The sequence below is a fragment of the Malus sylvestris genome, chromosome 14 (assembly GCF_916048215.2).
Source record: "Malus sylvestris chromosome 14, drMalSylv7.2, whole genome shotgun sequence".
NCBI lineage: Eukaryota > Viridiplantae > Streptophyta > Magnoliopsida > Rosales > Rosaceae > Malus > Malus sylvestris.
Genome location: NC_062273.1, coordinates 16,509,345 through 16,529,610, shown reverse-complemented (window position 1 = coordinate 16,529,610; position 20,266 = coordinate 16,509,345). Strand labels below are relative to the sequence as shown.

The window sequence follows — 20,266 nt, the reverse complement described above, 5'->3', positions numbered from 1 at the left end:
CGGACTCATCGACGGCCCTAGAGTTCTGAGAAGACTCAGCAATCTAGTGAGGCTTCATCTGTCCATGGAGAGAGGTCTCATACAGGTAAGCTTGCTCTATCCATTGATAAGTTTGCTTCTGGTTTCATGATGGTTAAAGCAACATTGACATTAGTCTGTAGGCATGCTTGAACCTTCAAAACTATCACATTCCCATTAATTAGAACAAACTTACTAAGAACTTCGCTTTGAGTGCTTTGCCTCTATTATTGTCAATTCGTGTAATCCCACAAATAGATGCTCTCTATATTAGTATTATCACTACTATAAACAATTTAAGTTGGCACACTTGGCCTTAGAAGCCAAAACTTGTTGTAGACTCGCAGTGTGAAGTCATATCAACAAGTTGTAAATTTTATTTTAACGTCCCCAATTGGTATAAACTATTTGAATTGTTGGGTGGATATGTTGTTTTTGTTGTTATATTGTCTACAGGTTTTAGGAAATGTTATAGTTTTAAGGGAGGTTCTGCCGAATTTTTTGTAGAAAATAGAATTCGTCTAATGTTTACTTTGTTTATTTGGTAGTTCAAAAATAAATAAATAAATCAGGAGCCCTTGCGAACTACTTAAGACATCGCAGACCACTTGCACCATGACCGAGAAGATCACCATTACGTGGGATCCTCGACATTGTGCGACTGCAACAAAAGAGCAGCACAGTGCGTTGGCCACCGACATTGGCTCGGTTATCAAGAACCATTGCCCCCTCATTTGGAAGTCAAGAAAAGTTGTCCTACCTGAAGTCAAGGAAGCCGTTCTTCATGAATTATTGGTAAGTATTTTCAACCTCAAATACTAAATTTTTATCAAAATATATAAATTTTAACTACTATTTGTTTGTTGAGTTTTGCAACATCACTATGAACTCTCCAACCTCGATGCCATGCCAATCAAATGCAGTACATCAACGACCTTTGCTTCGGTAGGTTCACTCAATGGAAGAGCGACCTCCACAAGCATTATGAGCTATATGACGGTCTGGAGGTTGCTCTAGCAGTTAGGTGCTCAATAGAGTTGGTGGACCGCCAAGATGAATGGGAGTGGCTCTGCGGCCATTTTCAAGATGAGAAATACCTCGTACGTATAAAATTTTCTTTTTTTCATTCATTTGTTATAAATATCTAAACTAATACATTTTTTTAATTCAACATAAAAAAAGTGAAGGCAAACTCGATCAATCAGTCGAAGAAGAAACTTCTTCACCGATCCGACTCACAACACTTCTCTTATAGGTTGGAGGACCGACGTAAGGTACCCGTATATTTATTTTAAGTTTTCAATCTTTTTACTCTTTATTACACAATTGGTAATCTATATTAACACTTTCTAAATTTTTTTAAGAGGGGTCAAAGTTTCCTGAAATTGACATGTTCAAGGAGGTGTACGTTCGGCCCGGGGATAAGCTAACATAGCAGCTTCATGTAAGTTATTTCAATTTTTTTTAAAATTCAACTAGTATTAATATTAATTACATGTATATTCAAATTAATTTGTTTATTTCTTTTTTCTAGTCCACCATGGTGGAGAAGGGCTAAACTGTTCTGGAGGAGGTGGTTTCCCAGCTTTCCCTAGAAACCCCGATCAAGGAGGTGTTTCCCCCTGAGGATGCTGGTTTTCAAATCATGGCAGATACACTCAATCAGATGCTTGGTCGTCGGCCTGGGAAAGTTCACCGGGGGCTTAGGAAAGCCTGCCTTCAGGATCGATCTGCCTTATCCTCTAGGCAAAGAACATAAGAGGTCGAAACACTGATATCTAAAGTGGCAGACCTGAAGGAGTGGATTAACGCCCAGCAATCTCAAATTGTAACCCAAAACAATTTGATGAACCAAATTCATCGTGCACTTCAAATCTTTGGCATTCACTTCCCTAACGTTGAACCACCTCCATAAACGACCTCCCAACCCCCGTTGCAGCAGCAACGACCTCCTAGCCCCACGACGTAGCAGCAACACCACCAACTGACAATTGTGACGTCGAGGACTACCTATTTTAGTTTTGTTTTAAATTGTTTTCAAATTTAAAAATACTTTTTTTCAGTTGTATGTACATTTTCAATAATTTTTTAATTCAATATTCTTTTTTACATTTTCTATTTTTAATTTCATTAAATTAATTTTTACATAAAACAATATTAGCAACATTTAAAAGGAAAAAAAATAAATAAATAATAAATTATTTAAAATAAAAAAAAACTAATTTTAAAATCTTACCATGACGGCCTCTGTATCCGTCGCACAAGAGTTTGTGGGTCGAACCTTTACGTCTGTCGCGCAAGTGTTTGGGGGTCGAACCCAGTTTCGTCGCTCGATACACACAACGACCACCAATTCCATCGCGCAATCTTCATTTTGCGTGACGAAGAGCTTTCCTTGGTTGCGTATTGCCTGACATCACAAGCTTTGCACGACAGAATTTGTGTGACTCTCTTTGCTGCCTAATGTTTCCAGCGACGATATTGCCCTTTGCGAGACACTTTCCCTTTCGTCGCCCAAGCAGTTATTCTTAGTAGTGTTTGAGCATACTAGTGTGTGTACATCCATATGACCAATTGGTTCGGATGAGAAGCTATCTTTGTTGGTCCCCAATTCTTATGAGCATACTAGTGTACATCCATATGACCAATTGGTTCGGATGAGAAGCTATCTTTGTTGGTCCCCAATTCTAAGGCTAAGTAATAAAGTTTCAAATGTAGTTTGTTTAATTAATTTTTTTTTTTCAAGAGTCGCCATTGGAATTTCTGGCTCTTATCTTAATATTCACTCATCAGATGTATGTTATTTATTGGAATATAGTAAACTTTTCATAATAAATGTGCTACGAATAGCATCATTGTTTTCTTACAAAAAAATAATAAATAAAATAAAATAAAAATTGTAGCTATTGTGCTTTAAAAATAATCAACTGTAAAATAAACAAATAAGTTTTTAATAAATTGTATTTTAAAAGTGTTTGGAGTATGAAAAGTTGTAGGGAAATGTTTGGTAAATCTTAATGTAAAAGTGATATAATTGTATATAATAAAAAAAAATATCCATAGTAGTAAGTGTGGTGACGACAACAACGGTGTCTTGGGCAGTGGTGGTAGCACCAATGGTGAGGGTCCATGGGTAGTACCAATAGTGGGATGATGTGGTGGCATAATAAATAATGTCATTTAAAAAAAATTAAAATATAAAAACTCATGAAAAGATTACATGAATTGAAAATATTCATTAAAGGTTCAACTCAGCTTTTTACTAAGGATTTTCACTAAAATAATTTACAATAGACAAACTCATAGACTACTTTGTCGATTTTTATTGTCAAGAACTAAAGTTAAAAGTTAAGATAATCTCAGGAATCATTTTGGATAAAAAGTCCTGTTTTTTTTCAAAATTATTTAGGTATAATGGGAGGTGAACACGCAGTACACGCAAACACGATACGTCCCGAAGTCATCAAACAAGAAAATCAAGCCACTGCTCGCAACTTGCAGCAGCACTGTGATACATATATATGCGCCTTCCAGGCAACAGGCATGGGCGTTCGAGTATCAATCATACAAAAGATCTCCATAAAGTCACAAGAACCTGATGGACGACAAAAAAGAATTAGCATGCAGAAAGAGAGATAGTCTTGTCACTAATTCATCGGGCAACAAAAAAGGCAATAAAACTGTATTTTAATTGCTCTAAAGAGCATCTCTCCTAGTGATATGGCTATTAGCGACTGGCTAATATGACGTTAAGCGGAGGGAAGATAGCTCGAGAATATTGGCTACTTGAAATTTGGACCACCATCACTGATTCACTGTATATGACCACCGTCAGGATCATATCATTTCATTGTTACGAAATTCTACTTTTGGCTTTTATTATATAGCATATAGGTTCATCCTTTTCCTACCAAACTACCAGCTACCTAGGAAGTTAGGAATTTAGTTCGAAATATCGCTCTTGGTTTTGGGTTTTGTGGACTATATTTACGCGTATCACGCGGGATTGGAAGGACCAAAGGACGCTCGCTGGGATTTGAGAAACCCTAGTTTGAACTGGTCTTTGTTCTTATCTAATAATATGTACCACTATACTACTATATATAATAATGAATGATGATAAATTGTTATGAATGTAGTAAGATCTTTTCTTTGTTTGGATAATTTAAGATCGATAACAGCGGGTAATAATAAAACGGCTGAGCAATGCAACGTCCTTGTATTGTATTGTATGGATCATATATATATATATATATATATATATATATATATATATATATAGGAGAGGGGGAAGTATTATTATTAAGGTTTTTTTTATCTACACTCCACGTATTATTGAAACATCCACGTATTATTGAATACATCCACATATTTATGAATATACTTTACATCTACTTTTTAATTACAACTTATCTAAATACATCCCACACCATTTCTTATATTGTCCTTACACCCATCACTCTTTACATACACCGTACATTCTCTACATACACACCACATCAACCTTGCCTAATTCGTATTTGTCCGTCTATTTCAAAACAAAAAAATAAATAAAGCTTAAAGAAAAATCCATAATATGGAGAACTACGAGTCGAAGAACTCCAGTCAATGAACATCATTCCTCACATATAAAACTAGAAGAGCTCGAAAGGGAATGAAGTATAGAAATTTTGACTTTACCGACAAAATTAGTTTGTCAGTAAAGAGTCTTTCCTGACGAAAAAATTCATCAACCATTTGACCTTTCTAGATGATTTTTTATATTTCGTCAACTCAATTTTAAGGCGACAAATCTCAGCCATCAAACTGTACCGTCATCATGATAACTTTCAACAAAATACTTTGTCGGCAAAGGTATTTGTCAGTAGAGGGTGTTTCAAGCCTACAAAATGCATCTTTTTGCCAACAAGAGATGTTGCCGGCAAAGATATTTCATCGAGACGGTTGTCCTCTACCGACAATATTAACTTCGTCGGCTAAGACTTTTAATTTATAGAAAATAATAATAAATTGAAAAATACAAAATTGTTTCAAAAATAATGCTTCATTGATAGGTAATGAAAAAAATGTATAAGTACAATGGTTATACAAAAGTATTCTATTATACAATACAATTATCCTATCCTACTCTCATTCCTCAACATCGACTAAGCGATATCCTGCAAAAGTTATACAAGTGGTAATTATTATACATGACAACATAAGAAAAAGCATCCTTAGCATGAGGAAAATGCATTCAATAGATTTGACACAAGAAGCTGTTGAAAATTAGAAAATGGAGATGGACTGCAATAAAACCATAATATTACAATAAACAATGACAGCTGAACCAATTTGTCAACAATAAACCGTGAAAGTTTGCAGCAATAAAGTACAAATTAAAAGTGTATGATTAGATTTTGACTTTTTTTTCCAACTGTTGATGCCCAATATTAAAAAGGAAAATTTAAATGATTGAATATAGAAATGTTCAAGACACTGAGCATGAATGAATTATATCAAAAAGCCATTAGGCCGAAACGAATAAAATTAGTATACAAACTAGACCGTACTCGTCCCGAAAGAAAATGCTAAATGTAAAGAGAAGAAAAGGACCCACACAAAAAAACTCAGAAAGAAATACAATTTAAACAACGATGAAGATATTGGAGGGGGACTAGAGTCTCTGTGCCCACTGATCTCTGCATCCTCTTACTTCCCCTGCCTTCTTCTTCATCTTCCTCATCTCCCTCCACATTTACCATCCACTCTTCCTTTCCTTCTCATAGAAGCAGCAATTATCTTGTAGTTGTTCAAAGGATATTGCACCCCATGAATAACTGTTGTCGGGGAAAGGGAAAGTTTAAATTCCAAAATTTCAAAACAGTTGCAGGTACCCTTTTTAATTAATGATGGGTTATTTAGGACGCGGTTTCACCCTAAACTCATTTTTTATGGATTTGTTTTCAGCCGTTTAGATTTGAATCCAATGGATCTAATTCAGTCCACACCTAAAATCCACAACGTATGGTCCACACCTAAGGTCCGTAAAGTGTAGTCCACGTCGTAGAAAACGCGATCAAACCTATTTTCCTTTTAAAAATGAGAGCAGTGAAACAGCCCAGAAACGCTACCAAAAAATAAAAAGTTCTTTAGCCCAATGGGTCGTTACAAACAGGCTGGAGTATCCAACTGCGCAGCAAAACGACACCCCATCAATATCTATCGAGCGCGCCAATAATTCAAATATCTGCGAAAGATCAAGGGGGGCACCTACTTCCTCAAATTCCAAAAAAATGGAAGACGACTGCAAATCCTCCTTGAATTTCTTCTCCGATCAACAGCTCTGCTACGCCGACATCCTCGCTCCGCCGGAGGCCATTGCCCGAATCCAAGTCGCCGTCCTCAACTTCCTCCGAATCCTGACCTCTCCGGCTCCCGCAATCTCCGACCTTCCTCTCGTAATCACCTATCTCAACTCCTCATTTCAATTTTCCGCAGCTTCAATTCACATTTTCTCCCCTACCAAACAGAAAATAACTCAAAAATTGAAAATCCACAGGTCACTAGAAAATCAAGCAACCGCCGCTTCAATCAAGGCCTGCTCACTCAGACTTCGTGGATTTTCCTGACGAACGCTCTCTGCACTAGGTCTCTCTCACGACCGAACGCCGCCAGAGCTTTTATCAGAGGTTAATTAATTGATTGATTTACTAATTAATTATATTTATTTGTGTATATTTAAGCATTTTTGTGTTTGGATTTGTAATGTAGAATTTCTGTGACAGTGTGGAAGTTGATGGCGATGTGCTCTCGGATTTTGGGGCTGGATAAGAAGGTCACGCAGAGGGAGCTCTTCTACAAGTTGCTCTGCGATTCACCGGATTATTTCTCGTCTCAGTCGCAGGTGAATCGGACTATCCAAGGTGATCACCTTTGCCAGTATCGACTTCAATTTTGTTTCAGTCTTTCAGAACTTTCCTCAAACACATAGAACGCCGAAAATTGAATTTATACGAGTGCAGATGTGGTGGCATTGCTGCGCTGCAGCCGTTACAGTCTCGGGATCATGGCATCTAGCCGAGGGCTTGTTGCCGGTCGCTTGCAGTTGCAGGTGAATCAACATTGCAATCTGTAAATGTTTACATGTCTGTGGAGAAATCAACTCTATTAACTCTTAATTAATTAGTAGATTAATCATGCAACAGGAGCCAAACCAAGATGTTGTGGACTGTGCTGCCTGTGGATTTTCGGGGCATAATATCTCTGGGGACTTGAATTCCTTGGAGAAGTTGATGATGAAAACGGATGCGAGGTACATCATTGTGGTGGAGAAGGTACTTTTCTATTGACTTTCTCCGATTTCGACTAAGATTGTGATTGTTCTTCCCCAGCTTCTAAATTTTGCAATAGTTTTTCGCTTGCTGGGATATTTTTAGCATGCAATTTTCCAGCGGTTGGTCGAGGACCGCGTGTTCAACCAAATTCCCAGCATTCTGATCACTGCCAGAGGGTACCCGGATATAGCAACAAGGTAAATTTCCACTTCCTGAAAGCAAATACTCAGAACTCAAGGCTTATAGCTTAAGCAGTTAAAAGATTTTCCCAAAGTGCTCGTCGTTCAAGTACTTCGGCTGCAATTAAATTCGACTCCCTCTCCCCAATATCGCTTTCCTTTTTGGTTGAAATCCCAATATCGCTTTTATGAACTAAGTAGGCCGTTGACACTGTTGAATGCAGGATTCTTCTTCACCGGATGAGCAGAGCATTTCCCGACTTGCCAATGTTAGCACTGGTTGACTGGTATGGATGCCCTTTTCTCCGTTTCACTCTCCAGTTTTTAACATTTCGAGCTCTCAGCTTTCAAGTGCTGGGTATTTACTGAAGGAACCCAGCTGGGCTAGCTATTTTATGCACATTCAAGTTTGGAAGCATAGGGATGGGCCTGGAGGCTTACAGATATGGTAATCTGGTTCCTGTTTTCCTGCTGCTGAATAACAATTTGTTCTTACGTAGAAAGAAACTTACAAGGTCGATCGGTTTATGGCGTGTTTTAGCTTGCAACGTGAAGTGGTTGGGGCTGCGAGGCGAAGACCTAGAGCTCGTACCCGAACAAGCTTTAGTTCCATTGAAACCAAAGGACCTCCAGATTGCCAAGAGCTTGATCTCATCGGAGATCTTGCAGGTTAACCGTTTATCCTGCATCTCATAGAACTGTATTTTTACGTTACTGAATGATTCAAGTTTTTCGGTACTTCGCTGAAATAGGTTCCGAAAATATCTGGATTGCAGGAGAATTACAGGGCAGAGCTGACATGGATGGTTGAGAGTGGTCAGAGGGCAGAAATTGAAGCTCTGTATTCTCAAGGTTACGATTACCTGGGGAAGTTCATCGCAAGAAAAATTGTGCAAGCCAACTACATCTGAACAGAAGAAAACCCAGAATCATCACTGTTACTCGAGCTTCTAGCCATGTAAAGTGTAGGCTTTGGTTGCATTGTCGCCTTGAGATGGCGACAAAAGAACGAGAATGACGAAACCAAAGCGCTAATAGAAAACTGAATTGCATCTTCTAATTTCAATCAACAATCATAACAATGTGAAAACAACTCCAGAAATAATGTATAAAATAGTCTTATCCTCTCACCGAAATGGAATCAACAGAACTACAAATGACACTTTGATTTTCTTTCAACTGATTACTACAACAGTACTAAGGGCGATCGTTATATGATATTGGTTATAAACTCGACTTATCTGCAATGTGCAGATCACGATGCTTAAGTCTCAAAATCGGCTAAGGAAAAGAATGACCCCTCAATATTTCTAACAAAATCTTCAGCCCCTCCTCGATGGGAGACTCACATTTTTCCCTTCCACCACAAAAGTTTTGCTGCCTTCCAGCTGCACACACAACCCACAAGTTCATGGCTTGCGTAGACAAGACGATACGAAAAATAAACTGGAAAAAAGAATGACTCCAAATTCTGAAAGAGCATGTGTCCTTGCCATTTACTGGTGACTAAGCACCCCCTCAATAAAAATGAGATAAACCTAACTTTACGAAGGTCTCAGTGCTCTAATAAAAGCATTATATGCCTCGTTTGCTGATTTTTATTGGATTGGACTAGCCACTGTATTTAATGTATGTTGAAGCAAAAAATGGATGTCAACTTTAAAATCTTGTCCGTGTTTACTTCCATCCCTAATGTGTTTACTTCCATCCCTAATCCATCTTCTACTTTCAATTTGGACAAGATTTGAAAGACGACATCCATTTCTTGCTTCAAGATGCATTGACTCTAGTGAATTACCCGATCCAATTCAATCCAATACTAACCACCAAATGAGGCCATTCTTAGCTCGAACAATTAAAATAGAGGCCATATTGTGAGAATTCGGTAATGCAACATGGTTCAGATTAAGACAATTTATTTTGCACTAGGATGAGAGTACTGCTTAAAAAATTTTGGGTGACGTACCTTTTGTCTCAAGTAAGCAAGAGCATCTCTCTTTGAAGAAAAGTTGGAGAAAACAGAAGATGAATGTTCATCGATCAAAGCTTTCAACGTTTTCAGCTTCAATGACTCTCCAGATGCCTGGACAAGGAATAGAATTAGTGCCAGAGAAATTCTGAGAATCACAAATGCAATTTTGGAGGACTCACCTCACGAAGGAGCTGTTTACAAAGCTTTTTCAGCTTCAGTTTTGGTTCGTTGCTACTTTCCATTTTCAAAGATTCATCTCCTTTTTGTTTCACAGGAGAACCAAGATCAGCAGAATCTTCATCATCACTATCATTAAATGAAGTTTTTTTTCCCTCAAAGTAGCAACCAGCTACTTTCTTTTTCCGGTCCTTGATGCCTAGTCCTTGCTTTCCAGTTGTGGATTTATCCTGGAAACATAAGACGCGCACACGGTGATCGTCTAACCAATAATGCAACTCTTTTCAGTAATGCACATTAATGAAGGATCCAACCAGGAAAGTACCTACCTGAACAAGATTGTAAAGATTTACTTGATCATCCTCGTGAAACATTTTTCTCTCATTACCATTTTGAGATATTTCTAATTTTCTTCTTTTCATCTCTGCTCCAAGCAAACCTCCGCGAATAAACCCATATTTATGGCCCCACCAATCTAGAGGAATTTCTTTGCATACTTCTCCTGTAACAATGTGATTAGATCATTACACAAAACAATGGTTCAAGCAAGCAACCAAAGAGCACGAGCATGAAAAAAAAGAGTAATTTCATAAAAACTTCTTACAAAAATTTACTTGCTTTTGACATAGACGAATCTACTTTAAAAAGGAGAACCACATAAAATAAACTAATGATTGAACAGTAGAACGTGATAGTAAATTGTGGCCTTTTCATATGTAAGAAATTTATATCATCACACTTTGGCGAAAAACACTTCAAACTCAAAACTTTAGAGGAAAACCCAACTTACTTTGTAACACCAAAAGGAATTTCACAACTCAGAATAAATTTGCAGCATGAAAAGTAGATAGATGAGGGTTTTTCTACAATTAAATTGATCTCTTGAAGTGTTTTTTCTATAAAACTTATAGCTTCTGAGGTGTTCTATCAAATTTACCATTAAATTGTAGGCGCTCAACAAAATATTTATTATGGGGTCACCTTGACGAGCATTCTCAATTCTCAACAAAGGTCAATAGAGTAAGTCTGCCTAACGTAAGAGTTTCGGTGGTGTTGTTTCATCAATAATCCTAAACTTTTCTTTTGTTTGATCGGGCCTCGGGTGTCTCCCTTCCTATTGGGACCCCTTAAACTTTTCATGAGTCAAGACTTGAACACATTAGGGAGCATAAATATGAAGACCTAAGAAGGATGAAACAAAATTCAGACAGAAATCGTCGACAACCAAGGAAAGTTAACTAAATGTGATGCGAAAAACAAAGAATCAGGTATCAGGTCCATTGATCTTAGGAGTCAACTCATGATTTGAAATACTAAATGGTTAATTTCCTATTATGTACATCTAGTCCAGGTTATTACCTTCAGGGGATATAACTTGAATTTCAGATGCCTTGTCTGACCCTACTTCTCCATCCAGATCGAAATTAATCCCTGGAGACGCCGCCCTTCTGACCTGCAGTATGCATGTAAAATCACAGTAAGTAATGGCAAAACGCATGCCAATTATGAACTCGAAACCGTGCATCCAAATTTCATAAACCACATACGGGTACATGTATACTCATTTTGCAAGATAATAATTTTCAAGGGTTAAATCTTACAAGGATTCCTTCAATATCCTTAGAAGAATATGCATTGACAAGCTTTCCTCGTTCTCTTTTCTTATATCTGATATCCGTAGACAACAGGTAGAAAAGGTTTAGCATCAATAAAACATCTAATGAAAAATCAATAATTTAAAAGATGTAAAAACCAACCTTCCCTGTGGGCGAGTAGCCTTGGCAACAGGTTCCTTAACATCACTAGGCAATTCAGTATCACTTTCCTCTTGAGTGGCGTTCGGCTCAGCAACTATAAGATAAACAAACACAATACTCCTCAAACTACTACATCATAATTCCTCACATTCCTCGTATACAACAACTAAGTTAATCTAGGCATATACATACCTTCATCGCTGGGTTGCGCTGCTTGCTGCCAATCAAAAGCAAAACAAACAAATAAATACAATACACCACACGTCGGGAAGGCTTTAAGTAAGCTTGAAATTGATTGAATTAATAGGATAAAAAAAAATGTAAAAAGCTTACAACTTTCAATCTTTTGAGGATACTATCGAATTGGGTCGTATCGAATGCCCATTGGTTAGGCTTCTCCACACCAACACCTATTCAACACAATCATAAAACCAAAGACCTATAATTTTTCTGTTTCCATTCACCAAACCCCAAATAATAAAAAAAATGGCATTTCCAAGTTGATTTTTACTTCAAACCAAACAACTAAACAATAAAAAAAACTTGATAAAAATTGAAATGCAAATATATATATATATATAAAAGAAGGAGAAATCCAAACCAGTAGTGTCCTGCTTGTTCTTGACTCTGACATAACCTTTGATCCCCTGCTTGTCTTTCCCAAGACCTTCTCCTTCTTCCCATCCCTATATTTACCAAAAAAAAAAAAAAAACCATTAAATAATTAACTTAATTAAAAAAGGAGCAATTAAAATGGCAAAAAATTGAAAAGCATGTGGGATTATACAGAAGAGAGGCAGAGGAGCACCATTTGTTTCATAAGGCGGAAAGCGGCGGATTTTCTGGCGACACCGACGTAACAGAGAGGGGCTTCGGGTGAGGCCATGGTTAGGGTTTTGTTCTCTGACTCCGGCGACCTCCCAGACACGACCCGCAGCCGTCTCTGTCTTTGTTCCGGAGGTCGAGGAGTAAAGAGAAAAGGAAGCTGCAAAGCGGAGGCTCCAAACCTAAATAGAGGGACTGAGGGGCCGTACCGTGTTGGTGGAACACTACAAGATGCGACGTCGTTTTGGCTCACCAACTTCTTCTTTTTGTGGGTTTTTGGAGCTAGTGCTTGCTTTATCCCATTTTTTGTTTATTCTAAGTTTTGCTTACTTGGATTCTTAATTAGTAAACACGCCGTAATGTGATTGAACTTAGAGCTGGTTAGGTATTGTTGTGCTTTAAAAAAAAACTGTTTTTGTTGTACTGTGAGAATAAGCTCATTTTTGCTGCTTCACGTTTTCAACTTTTTTTCACCCAAAATTATGAAAATAAGTTGTTTTTAAGTGTTTACCAAACACCTTTTTTCGCTCAACTTTTTTTTATACCCATTTTTTATAAAAGTATCTCAATACCAAACCAGTACTTAAAATATAAAATATATGTATTTGAGTCAAAATAGTTAGAATTCAATTAGTTTGCAAAAATAAATTGTATCTCAATCGGCTATAAACAACATATTCAAGATTAGATTGATTTTATCCCAAAACATCAACTAAGCCAATCACAATATAACTTTTTGGTTTGATTTAGAATAGACGAAAAAATTTTAAAAAATCGAACCGAATTGAACCAAATCAAATCAAACTAAATTCAACAATTTAGTTTGGATGATTTGAGCCCAAACCTAGTCCTTTTATTTTGGTTTCGTTTTTACGACATTGTTAATCAAATTACAACAAAATAATTTCCTATATATTTTTCTTTTTCTAGTATGTCGAAATATACTAATATTTAATATGTCATCAAACTTCAAGATTTAGTAACTAATAATCTAATATAGTCATAACTCAAGGATCAATAACTCCATAATTTAATAAAGGAAACTTTTTTTTTAAATGTAATATGAATTTATACACATTTTTTTTAATTTGTCAAATGAACTATGAATTTATACACATTTTTTTTAATTTGTCAAATGAACTAATATTTTAAGCAATTTTTCATATTAATTTTCATAAATCATTAATTTTTCATCTCACCCTAACGCAATTAAATTTTTCATCCAAAAAAGAAGTTTGTGTTTAAAGTCATTCGGATTTTTTACTTTAGTTTTACAAATTTTTTATTTTTGTACAAAAAATATATGTATTTGGTGGGGAATAAATTGGTTTTGAACTTTTCTCTACTTCTCTTTGGAACAAACTTAAAGATATTTTAACTATTTTTAAGTTTTGAGGGTTCAACCTGGTCAATCATGTCCCTCAATTAAAAATAGAGCTTAAATGTCTGAAATAAACTTAAAATGTCCATAAAAATCTTGAAGGGGATGGAGTGGAAGTTGAAATATCTTAAATAACCTTGAAAACAAGTAATGTGTCTTACGGTGAATGACAAATTAATGATTTCAGAAAATTGATATGACAAATTGCTTAAAATATAAGTTCATATGACATTTTAAAAAAAAAAAAATCCTACTATAAAACTTAAGGGCCTATTTTTAGCTACATCCCTTATAACTCAAAAGTCGCTACTTTACTCTCTGAAACTCAAAAGTCGTCATTTTACTCACCGAAACTCAAAATTCATTCCACTTTAACTTGTGGACTCTCTCTTCCTCTAAAACTTATAGGTCACATCCTAAAACATATGTAGGACCCAACATTGAATAAGACTATGCCACTTTGCAATAAATTTGATTATAAATCTCTATTATGCATTAACATTCAATAATCAAAGAATATTAAGTTTAAAAGAAATGAAAAAAAAATAAAAAAGAAATTGATTAGTCCGATGCAGCCAAATCAAACCTACATAAGAAATTACCATATCTAAGGCAATGTGGAGCGAATTTTGAGTTTTATAAAGACGACTTTCAAGATTCAAGGCCCAAAATTGGATTAAAATCGAGTTTCATGGGGCAAAGTGGAGCGAACTTTGAGTTTCAAGGAGTCAAATTGTGACTTTTGAGTTACAGAAAACAAGCTGAGATTAAAAAAAAAAACAAGAGTTTCAGGGGGCGTAGTTAAAAATAAGTCAAACTTCAAATTTAACGCTATTATGTTGTTAGCATAAAAAACTACGACTTCATTTGGCAGCTCAGACTATACTGATTTCAATCTGATAGGATATATAGTCATCGACTAATACTGATTAAATTAGTTGGTCGTTTAGTGCAATATCAGACATGACCGTGTTATTTATATTGTGTTTGGTATACAACATTACTCGAATACAGTTGATACAAAATTTCACCAATATAGTGATAAATTTTAGCATAATTCCAAAAATATTATAGTAATTTATGGAAAAATCCAACTTTTAGGATCCTTGTAAAACAAATCCACACACAGCCAACTAAAAAAAATCCTAGAAATTAAATATCTTCAATGGTAATAAGCCAACATTTTATCAAACATCTAGCACAAATCTGAATTGCTATCACCTTCCTCGTCGGAGCCCAACTCCCTTTCGCGTTGTCTTTCTCCTCCTTTTCCTCGCCAGAGCCTAGCTCCCTTCCTCGTTGAACGCTTCCTTGTCGGAGCACCCGTTCCATGCATAAACTAGCTCTTTTTCCATTTGTCCGTCTGTTGATAACATCCAAGATAGCCAAGCCCCCTTCCTCATTGAACGCCCCCTCATTGGAGCCCAGATCCAAATTGCTATCCCCACGTTGTCGGATCCTCCTCTTCATAAGAGCTCAAATTGGAAGAATTTGAATCATCGTCTTCCTCCTTCAACCCATGGAAAGTTTTGTTTCAGAGAACAAAGGAAAATGAAAGAAGTGGGAGGGGTGTGTGTGTAAAGGAGAGAGAAAAAGAAGAAGACAACGAAGACGAACCTGGGATCCAGATGAGAGATAGCAGGCGATGTGAAAGAGTGGAAGGAGAGCGCTGCAAAAGGTAGCGAAAAAGTTCCTCCTCGACTAATAATATGTAAGTTTTGGACAAGATAAATAAGCGGGTGTGAGGAGTATAAAATAAATAGGGTTGGATTAAATTATCCGGTGCTTATTTAAATACAAATCTCACCAAACATCCTTTAGATATTATTAATATTATCCAATGGTCTTATATTGTGACTACCCGTCCCTAATTTTACGATTTATAAATTTTAAAAGCATGAATTGATGAAAATACCCTAGAAGCAAGGATTTTGACTTCTGTTGGCCATTGTTTAGAAAGACGTATAAGTCATTCTTTTGGAGTATTTGCGTAGTAATCATTGCCACAAACGCATAGGCGAAAGCCGTTTGCAAGTCCGGATTATAATGCTATAGTTACAGATGTTTGAAATTGGTTATTTAAAGTTTAGCTATAAATAAATTAAACTCCCATCTTGTGGGAAAGAAACCAATCAGATTTTAAGCAAGAATAAGGGGACCAATCAACTATTTTGTTTAAGTGATCAATTAGATATGTTAGAAGAAGGACCAATCAGCAATGAGAGGGAGGGATCAGCCAATTAAGAAGGAGAGAGAAGAATCTCATCCCTTTCCCTTTCAACCCGTGCACACCTCAAACCCAGTTTCGACCCAGCCAAATCTAGTCCAATCTCCACCATTTTTCAGGCGATTTGCATCCATCCTCCACCTGCAATTTCTTCTGCAATCTCTCCTCTTCCATCTCCACCAAAAATCAAGGGTTTTTAAGGCCTACAGTGAAGAAATACATCGATGCATCGGAGGTGCTTGACGGCGATTCCACCGTTCCAACGAGTTCCACCACCCACCACCACCCTTAACCAACTTCCTTTGGACCCAGGAACAAGACCCAACCAGTGGTAGGGGCGTTGGAACACCGAGGAAGGAGAATCGAAGAACATTCACCTTAGGGTTTCCGGCAGGTTTTAGTAAAATTGGAGCCTTTTCCGGCCAAATTGGACTTGACCACAGGTATAAAACTTGCTCTACTATTGGAGATCTTCATTTCTATAGAATTTGAGAATTTTTGGAGATAGTTGAATTTTTAGGCGAATCGGGACGGCCGACAACCGTGTGCGGCGGCGCGTGACGACGGCTAACCGATATGTGCGATGACGCGTAAGTCGAGTCACCCCCTAACCTTCCTAAACTAATTTTGACACCCCAATTCCATAGGTGAAGTCCGATTGATGAAATCTCATCGTTTGAACATAGTTTTGTTAAAGACCATTACTTGAACATTATGTGAATTGACCAAAATTTAATACATTATAGTATGTAATATTTGAGGATATTAGAAACTTGAAGATTGGGAATTTGACGTATGGATCTTCCCAAATTGGATTTGTAAGTTTGTAAAATAAAACGTTGACTGCCACTTGAATAAGCAATTGGCGGAGATCCAATCTTTGGATCATAATGAAACTTTAGTATGATATTCTAGAAGTATAATATGGATCTTTAGAAGTTACGAATAAGAAATCCGAGATGCGAATCTTTCGGATTGAGTTACGTAGGGTTGTGGACCTTACCATTGATCTTTAACCAACGGTTAACTTTTGGTCAATGAGTCTCAAATTATTCTATAACGTCTTTGGGATGTGTTTTATGTAAGTTACATGTTTTATTGATAAGAGTTCTGAGACATGATTGAATATTTGTTCTAGGTGATGATCGTTCGTGCCGTCTTGATATTCATGTTAGGGAGTCGTAGCCCCGATCTCAGGTGAGTGGGTCTTTTCCTTTTTATCGTATATATATAACTAATAGTTCCACAAATGCTTTTAAATTGATTTATGAATTTTATGCCATGTTATATACATATTTATATATTATAAAATACTATGATATGGTTGAGTTTTAGATTGCATCATGGCATAACCATATGCATATTACCTATATATAATCGTTGTGAATGCTTTGAAGTGTTAAGGTGAACGCGGGACGTGCAGGTGAGTTTATGGTGTTATCTGAAATGATTAAGTTATGGCATGACTATATTTGTGTTTTATGCAACTCCGACATTGTCGTACATGTTGCAATACTAGGTAACTCCGACTCGTGTGTTATCATAGATTGATGAGCACCTGATGTTTTATGCTGCTGCCGATATGTAGTGATTTGGAATATTCCTGGATTTATTGTTGATTTACATTTGATTTCATACTTATACATATTATGATTTCCTGGAAACTATACAGGTATTACAGCAAGAGATTATAACATTTAGATGGTCTTTATTAAAGCGTTATTTTCAGGCCCACTCACTTTTTTTTTTATCCCTCCAGGTTCTAGTAGCAGAGTTTTCGTATCGACGAGGATTCGTGACAAATCTTGGTATCACCTTCGATGGTATGATTTTCAATCCACTTTATTGTACTTTACTTATGCTTTGACGTCATGTGTGCAATTGGTCCATTTCTGCTCATAGCGCACTCTCGTATGTAGGCACTTTTATGTTTAAATTTATTCACATGTTCCACATCACTATACTTTATGACTTCGTCACCTTCCAGGTGTCGGCCAACACAACTCAATTCGAAGTCCTAGTAGACAATCCGGATCGGGATGTGTCATATACGGCAAAACGAGGCCTACATGTGTAAAGTAAATATGTATATTCAAGGCAATTTACATAAGCTCAAAATTGTAACCAAACTAATGGATTACAAACCTTCAATACATTTCAGTTTTAGATGGTTTGCATTTTTTTTCTTTGTCAAAAACAAACCAAACCGGCTACAGTTCATACACGACAATTTCATCAATTTAGTCAAATTATTCACATCTAAAAATGCATTTATCATTGCACTTAAGTCCTAATTCAAATCCATCCTCCCTGCTTGTAACAAAAAATGTGTGTGTTTGTACCATACTTAGGGCATCCGTATTTAGATCTCATATAAATACTCGGGGGACTTAAGTGTAATTATGTAATAAAGGAAGGGGCAAATATGTAATAAGTAAGGAGCCCTTATTCTATAAAAGGACTCCTCACCCTCACAATGGAGGAGGCCAATTCCTAGGCCATGAGGATCCTCACACTCTCTCCCTCACAATCATCTCAGAGAAATACAATATCAGTGTGGACGTAGCCCAAACCTTGGAGTGAACCACGATACTTTTGTGTTATTTACTTTCTTGCAAATTCACGGTCGAATTTACGTTGTTCCAAGACCTTCGATTTTGTGCATCAACATTTGGCGTCGTCTGTGGGAATCGACACAAAAAACTATGTCAGTTCTCTCTTAATTTTTCATCTCACCACACTCTACGGTGAATCTGCAAAATCACACAAGAGGGACAAACAAGGGAGTAGGAGGCTAATCTATTCAGTTGCCACAGAAAGCTTGCCAGATCAAGTTGACGAATCCAAAGTGGCTGCACCAAAGGAAATATTTTTGAAGGATTACAAAATGCCTGACTACCACTTTGAATCGGTGGACTTGGACTTTTCACTGGGTGAGGAGAAAACAATTGTTGGTTCAAAAATACGTGTCTTCCCCAGGGTTGAAGGGTCTTCTTCCCCATTGGTTCTGGATGGAATAGATCTTAAATTACTCTCAGTTTGGATCAATGACAAGGATTTAAAGAGACATCAGAGTTACGCTGCATAAACTCGCATTCTGACACCCATGGCTTGCTCCACCGCTGCTCCGCCCAATTCAAATTTGTTGTTCTCTCTCTCTTTCTCTTCTTTTCTCTCTTTCTCTTATTTTCTCTCTCTGTCGCTTGATCTCTCTCTGTTTGTTGAAATTGGAAGCTGGGGACGAATGCATCCTCTTCTTTGAGAAGAAAATCGACGACTTGTTACCAGTTCGAGAAAGCACACCTCTTTAGTCTGTTTGTGTTGTGGTTCGTGAAGAAATTGGAGATGGGGGTCAAGATTCGATGCCCACTGTCTCTTCTCTCAAGCGTCTGCGTTTCCCTGATTCCGATTCCGATGATGCCGTTACGGTTTTGGGTGATACGATCAAGAGGCAAAGGACTCATGATTCGGATGATGGTCTTTTGGCAATGGAGGACTCGATTAGGGAGTTTGACGATCTACTTCATCACAAGGGGTCCTCAAGTAGCACCACCGAAGCATATGATTGCTGGGATGATGATCTGTTAGGATCCTTAATTGACGAGTTTGAGCTTTTGCCTGATTCTGCTGTTGCGGCCTCTGCTGCAGACGAGGTGACTGTTGTGCCTTGACTAACTACACATCTTGGTCATTGTTTGTACCCTACTACCGACGAGGCCACCCACTCTAACTCCACCAGAGCCACTTTAGCTGAATTTGTTAACACTTTCATTATTGTTTTTGCCGAGGAAGACTCTACTTTTGCTCTTGGGAAGATCTACAAGGATTTTCTATTATTAACTATGTTATTATTGTCTACCATTTTCTAAAAGACAGCAAAAGCAAAGCAGCAAGTGAAAAGAAAAACACAAAAGAAAAAGAAAAAGGGAGGCTCTCCTCGGGAGCACATGAGAAACAAAAGCAAAAAAGAGAAAGTAAAAGCAAAAGAAAGCAGAAAAGGAAAAGCCAAAAAGAAGATGCTCCACTATTCCACTATCCCACGGGATAACATGATTAAAGATAAGAAGATGCCCACCAAGGTTCTTGGTCTCCACTTTCTGTTGGACCAGAAAATGCCCATCAACATGCTGAAAACATGTAATTTATTTTTCTTATCTTTCGAAGACATCTGTATAACCCCATTAGAGGGTACAAAAAAAAAGGCAAGCCTAAAATAATGGGCTAGAATGTTATGTGGATGGCGAAGGCCCATATGCCCAAAAGAGTCAGGCCCTATGACTCCAAATTTATTCGGCACCCTTTCGCTATTATCACCAACCAGGTGATCAAAAGTACTCCTAGTACTCCAAAATTATTCGGCAACCTGCCACTATTATCACCAACCAGGTGATCAAAAGTACGCCTAGTACTCCAA

At 37.1% G+C, this 20,266-nt stretch overlaps 2 protein-coding genes across 3 annotated transcripts; one reads left to right on the top strand and one right to left on the bottom strand.

Moving 5' to 3' along the window:
• Positions 1–5,517: 5,517 nt before the first annotated feature.
• Positions 5,518–8,643, top strand: LOC126598902 (meiotic recombination protein SPO11-2). Of its 2 annotated transcripts, none has more exons than XM_050265278.1 (10): positions 5,518–6,458; positions 6,560–6,689; positions 6,786–6,923; positions 7,023–7,111; positions 7,206–7,334; positions 7,437–7,531; positions 7,738–7,800; positions 7,885–7,961; positions 8,055–8,182; positions 8,290–8,643. In XM_050265278.1, exons 1-10 carry the CDS (start codon positions 6,294–6,296, stop codon positions 8,422–8,424), a joined length of 1,149 nt encoding a protein of 382 aa, XP_050121235.1. In that variant the 5' UTR covers positions 5,518–6,293; the 3' UTR covers positions 8,425–8,643. The 2 variants fall into 2 exon arrangements, with proteins under 2 accessions (XP_050121235.1, XP_050121234.1); XM_050265277.1 differs by having other exon boundaries at positions 8,266–8,643.
• LOC126598903 (G-patch domain-containing protein 1) lies at positions 8,546–12,428 on the bottom strand. Its single transcript, XM_050265279.1, has 11 exons — positions 12,228–12,428; positions 12,021–12,105; positions 11,753–11,829; positions 11,612–11,636; positions 11,420–11,513; positions 11,264–11,330; positions 11,022–11,115; positions 9,992–10,164; positions 9,665–9,892; positions 9,480–9,596; positions 8,546–8,901 (listed from the first exon to the last, which is right to left on the bottom strand). The coding sequence occupies exons 1-11, from the start codon at positions 12,303–12,305 to the stop codon at positions 8,836–8,838; spliced, it is 1,104 nt and encodes a 367-aa protein (XP_050121236.1). The 5' UTR covers positions 12,306–12,428; the 3' UTR covers positions 8,546–8,835.
• Between the last annotated feature and the right edge of the window lie 7,838 nt (positions 12,429–20,266).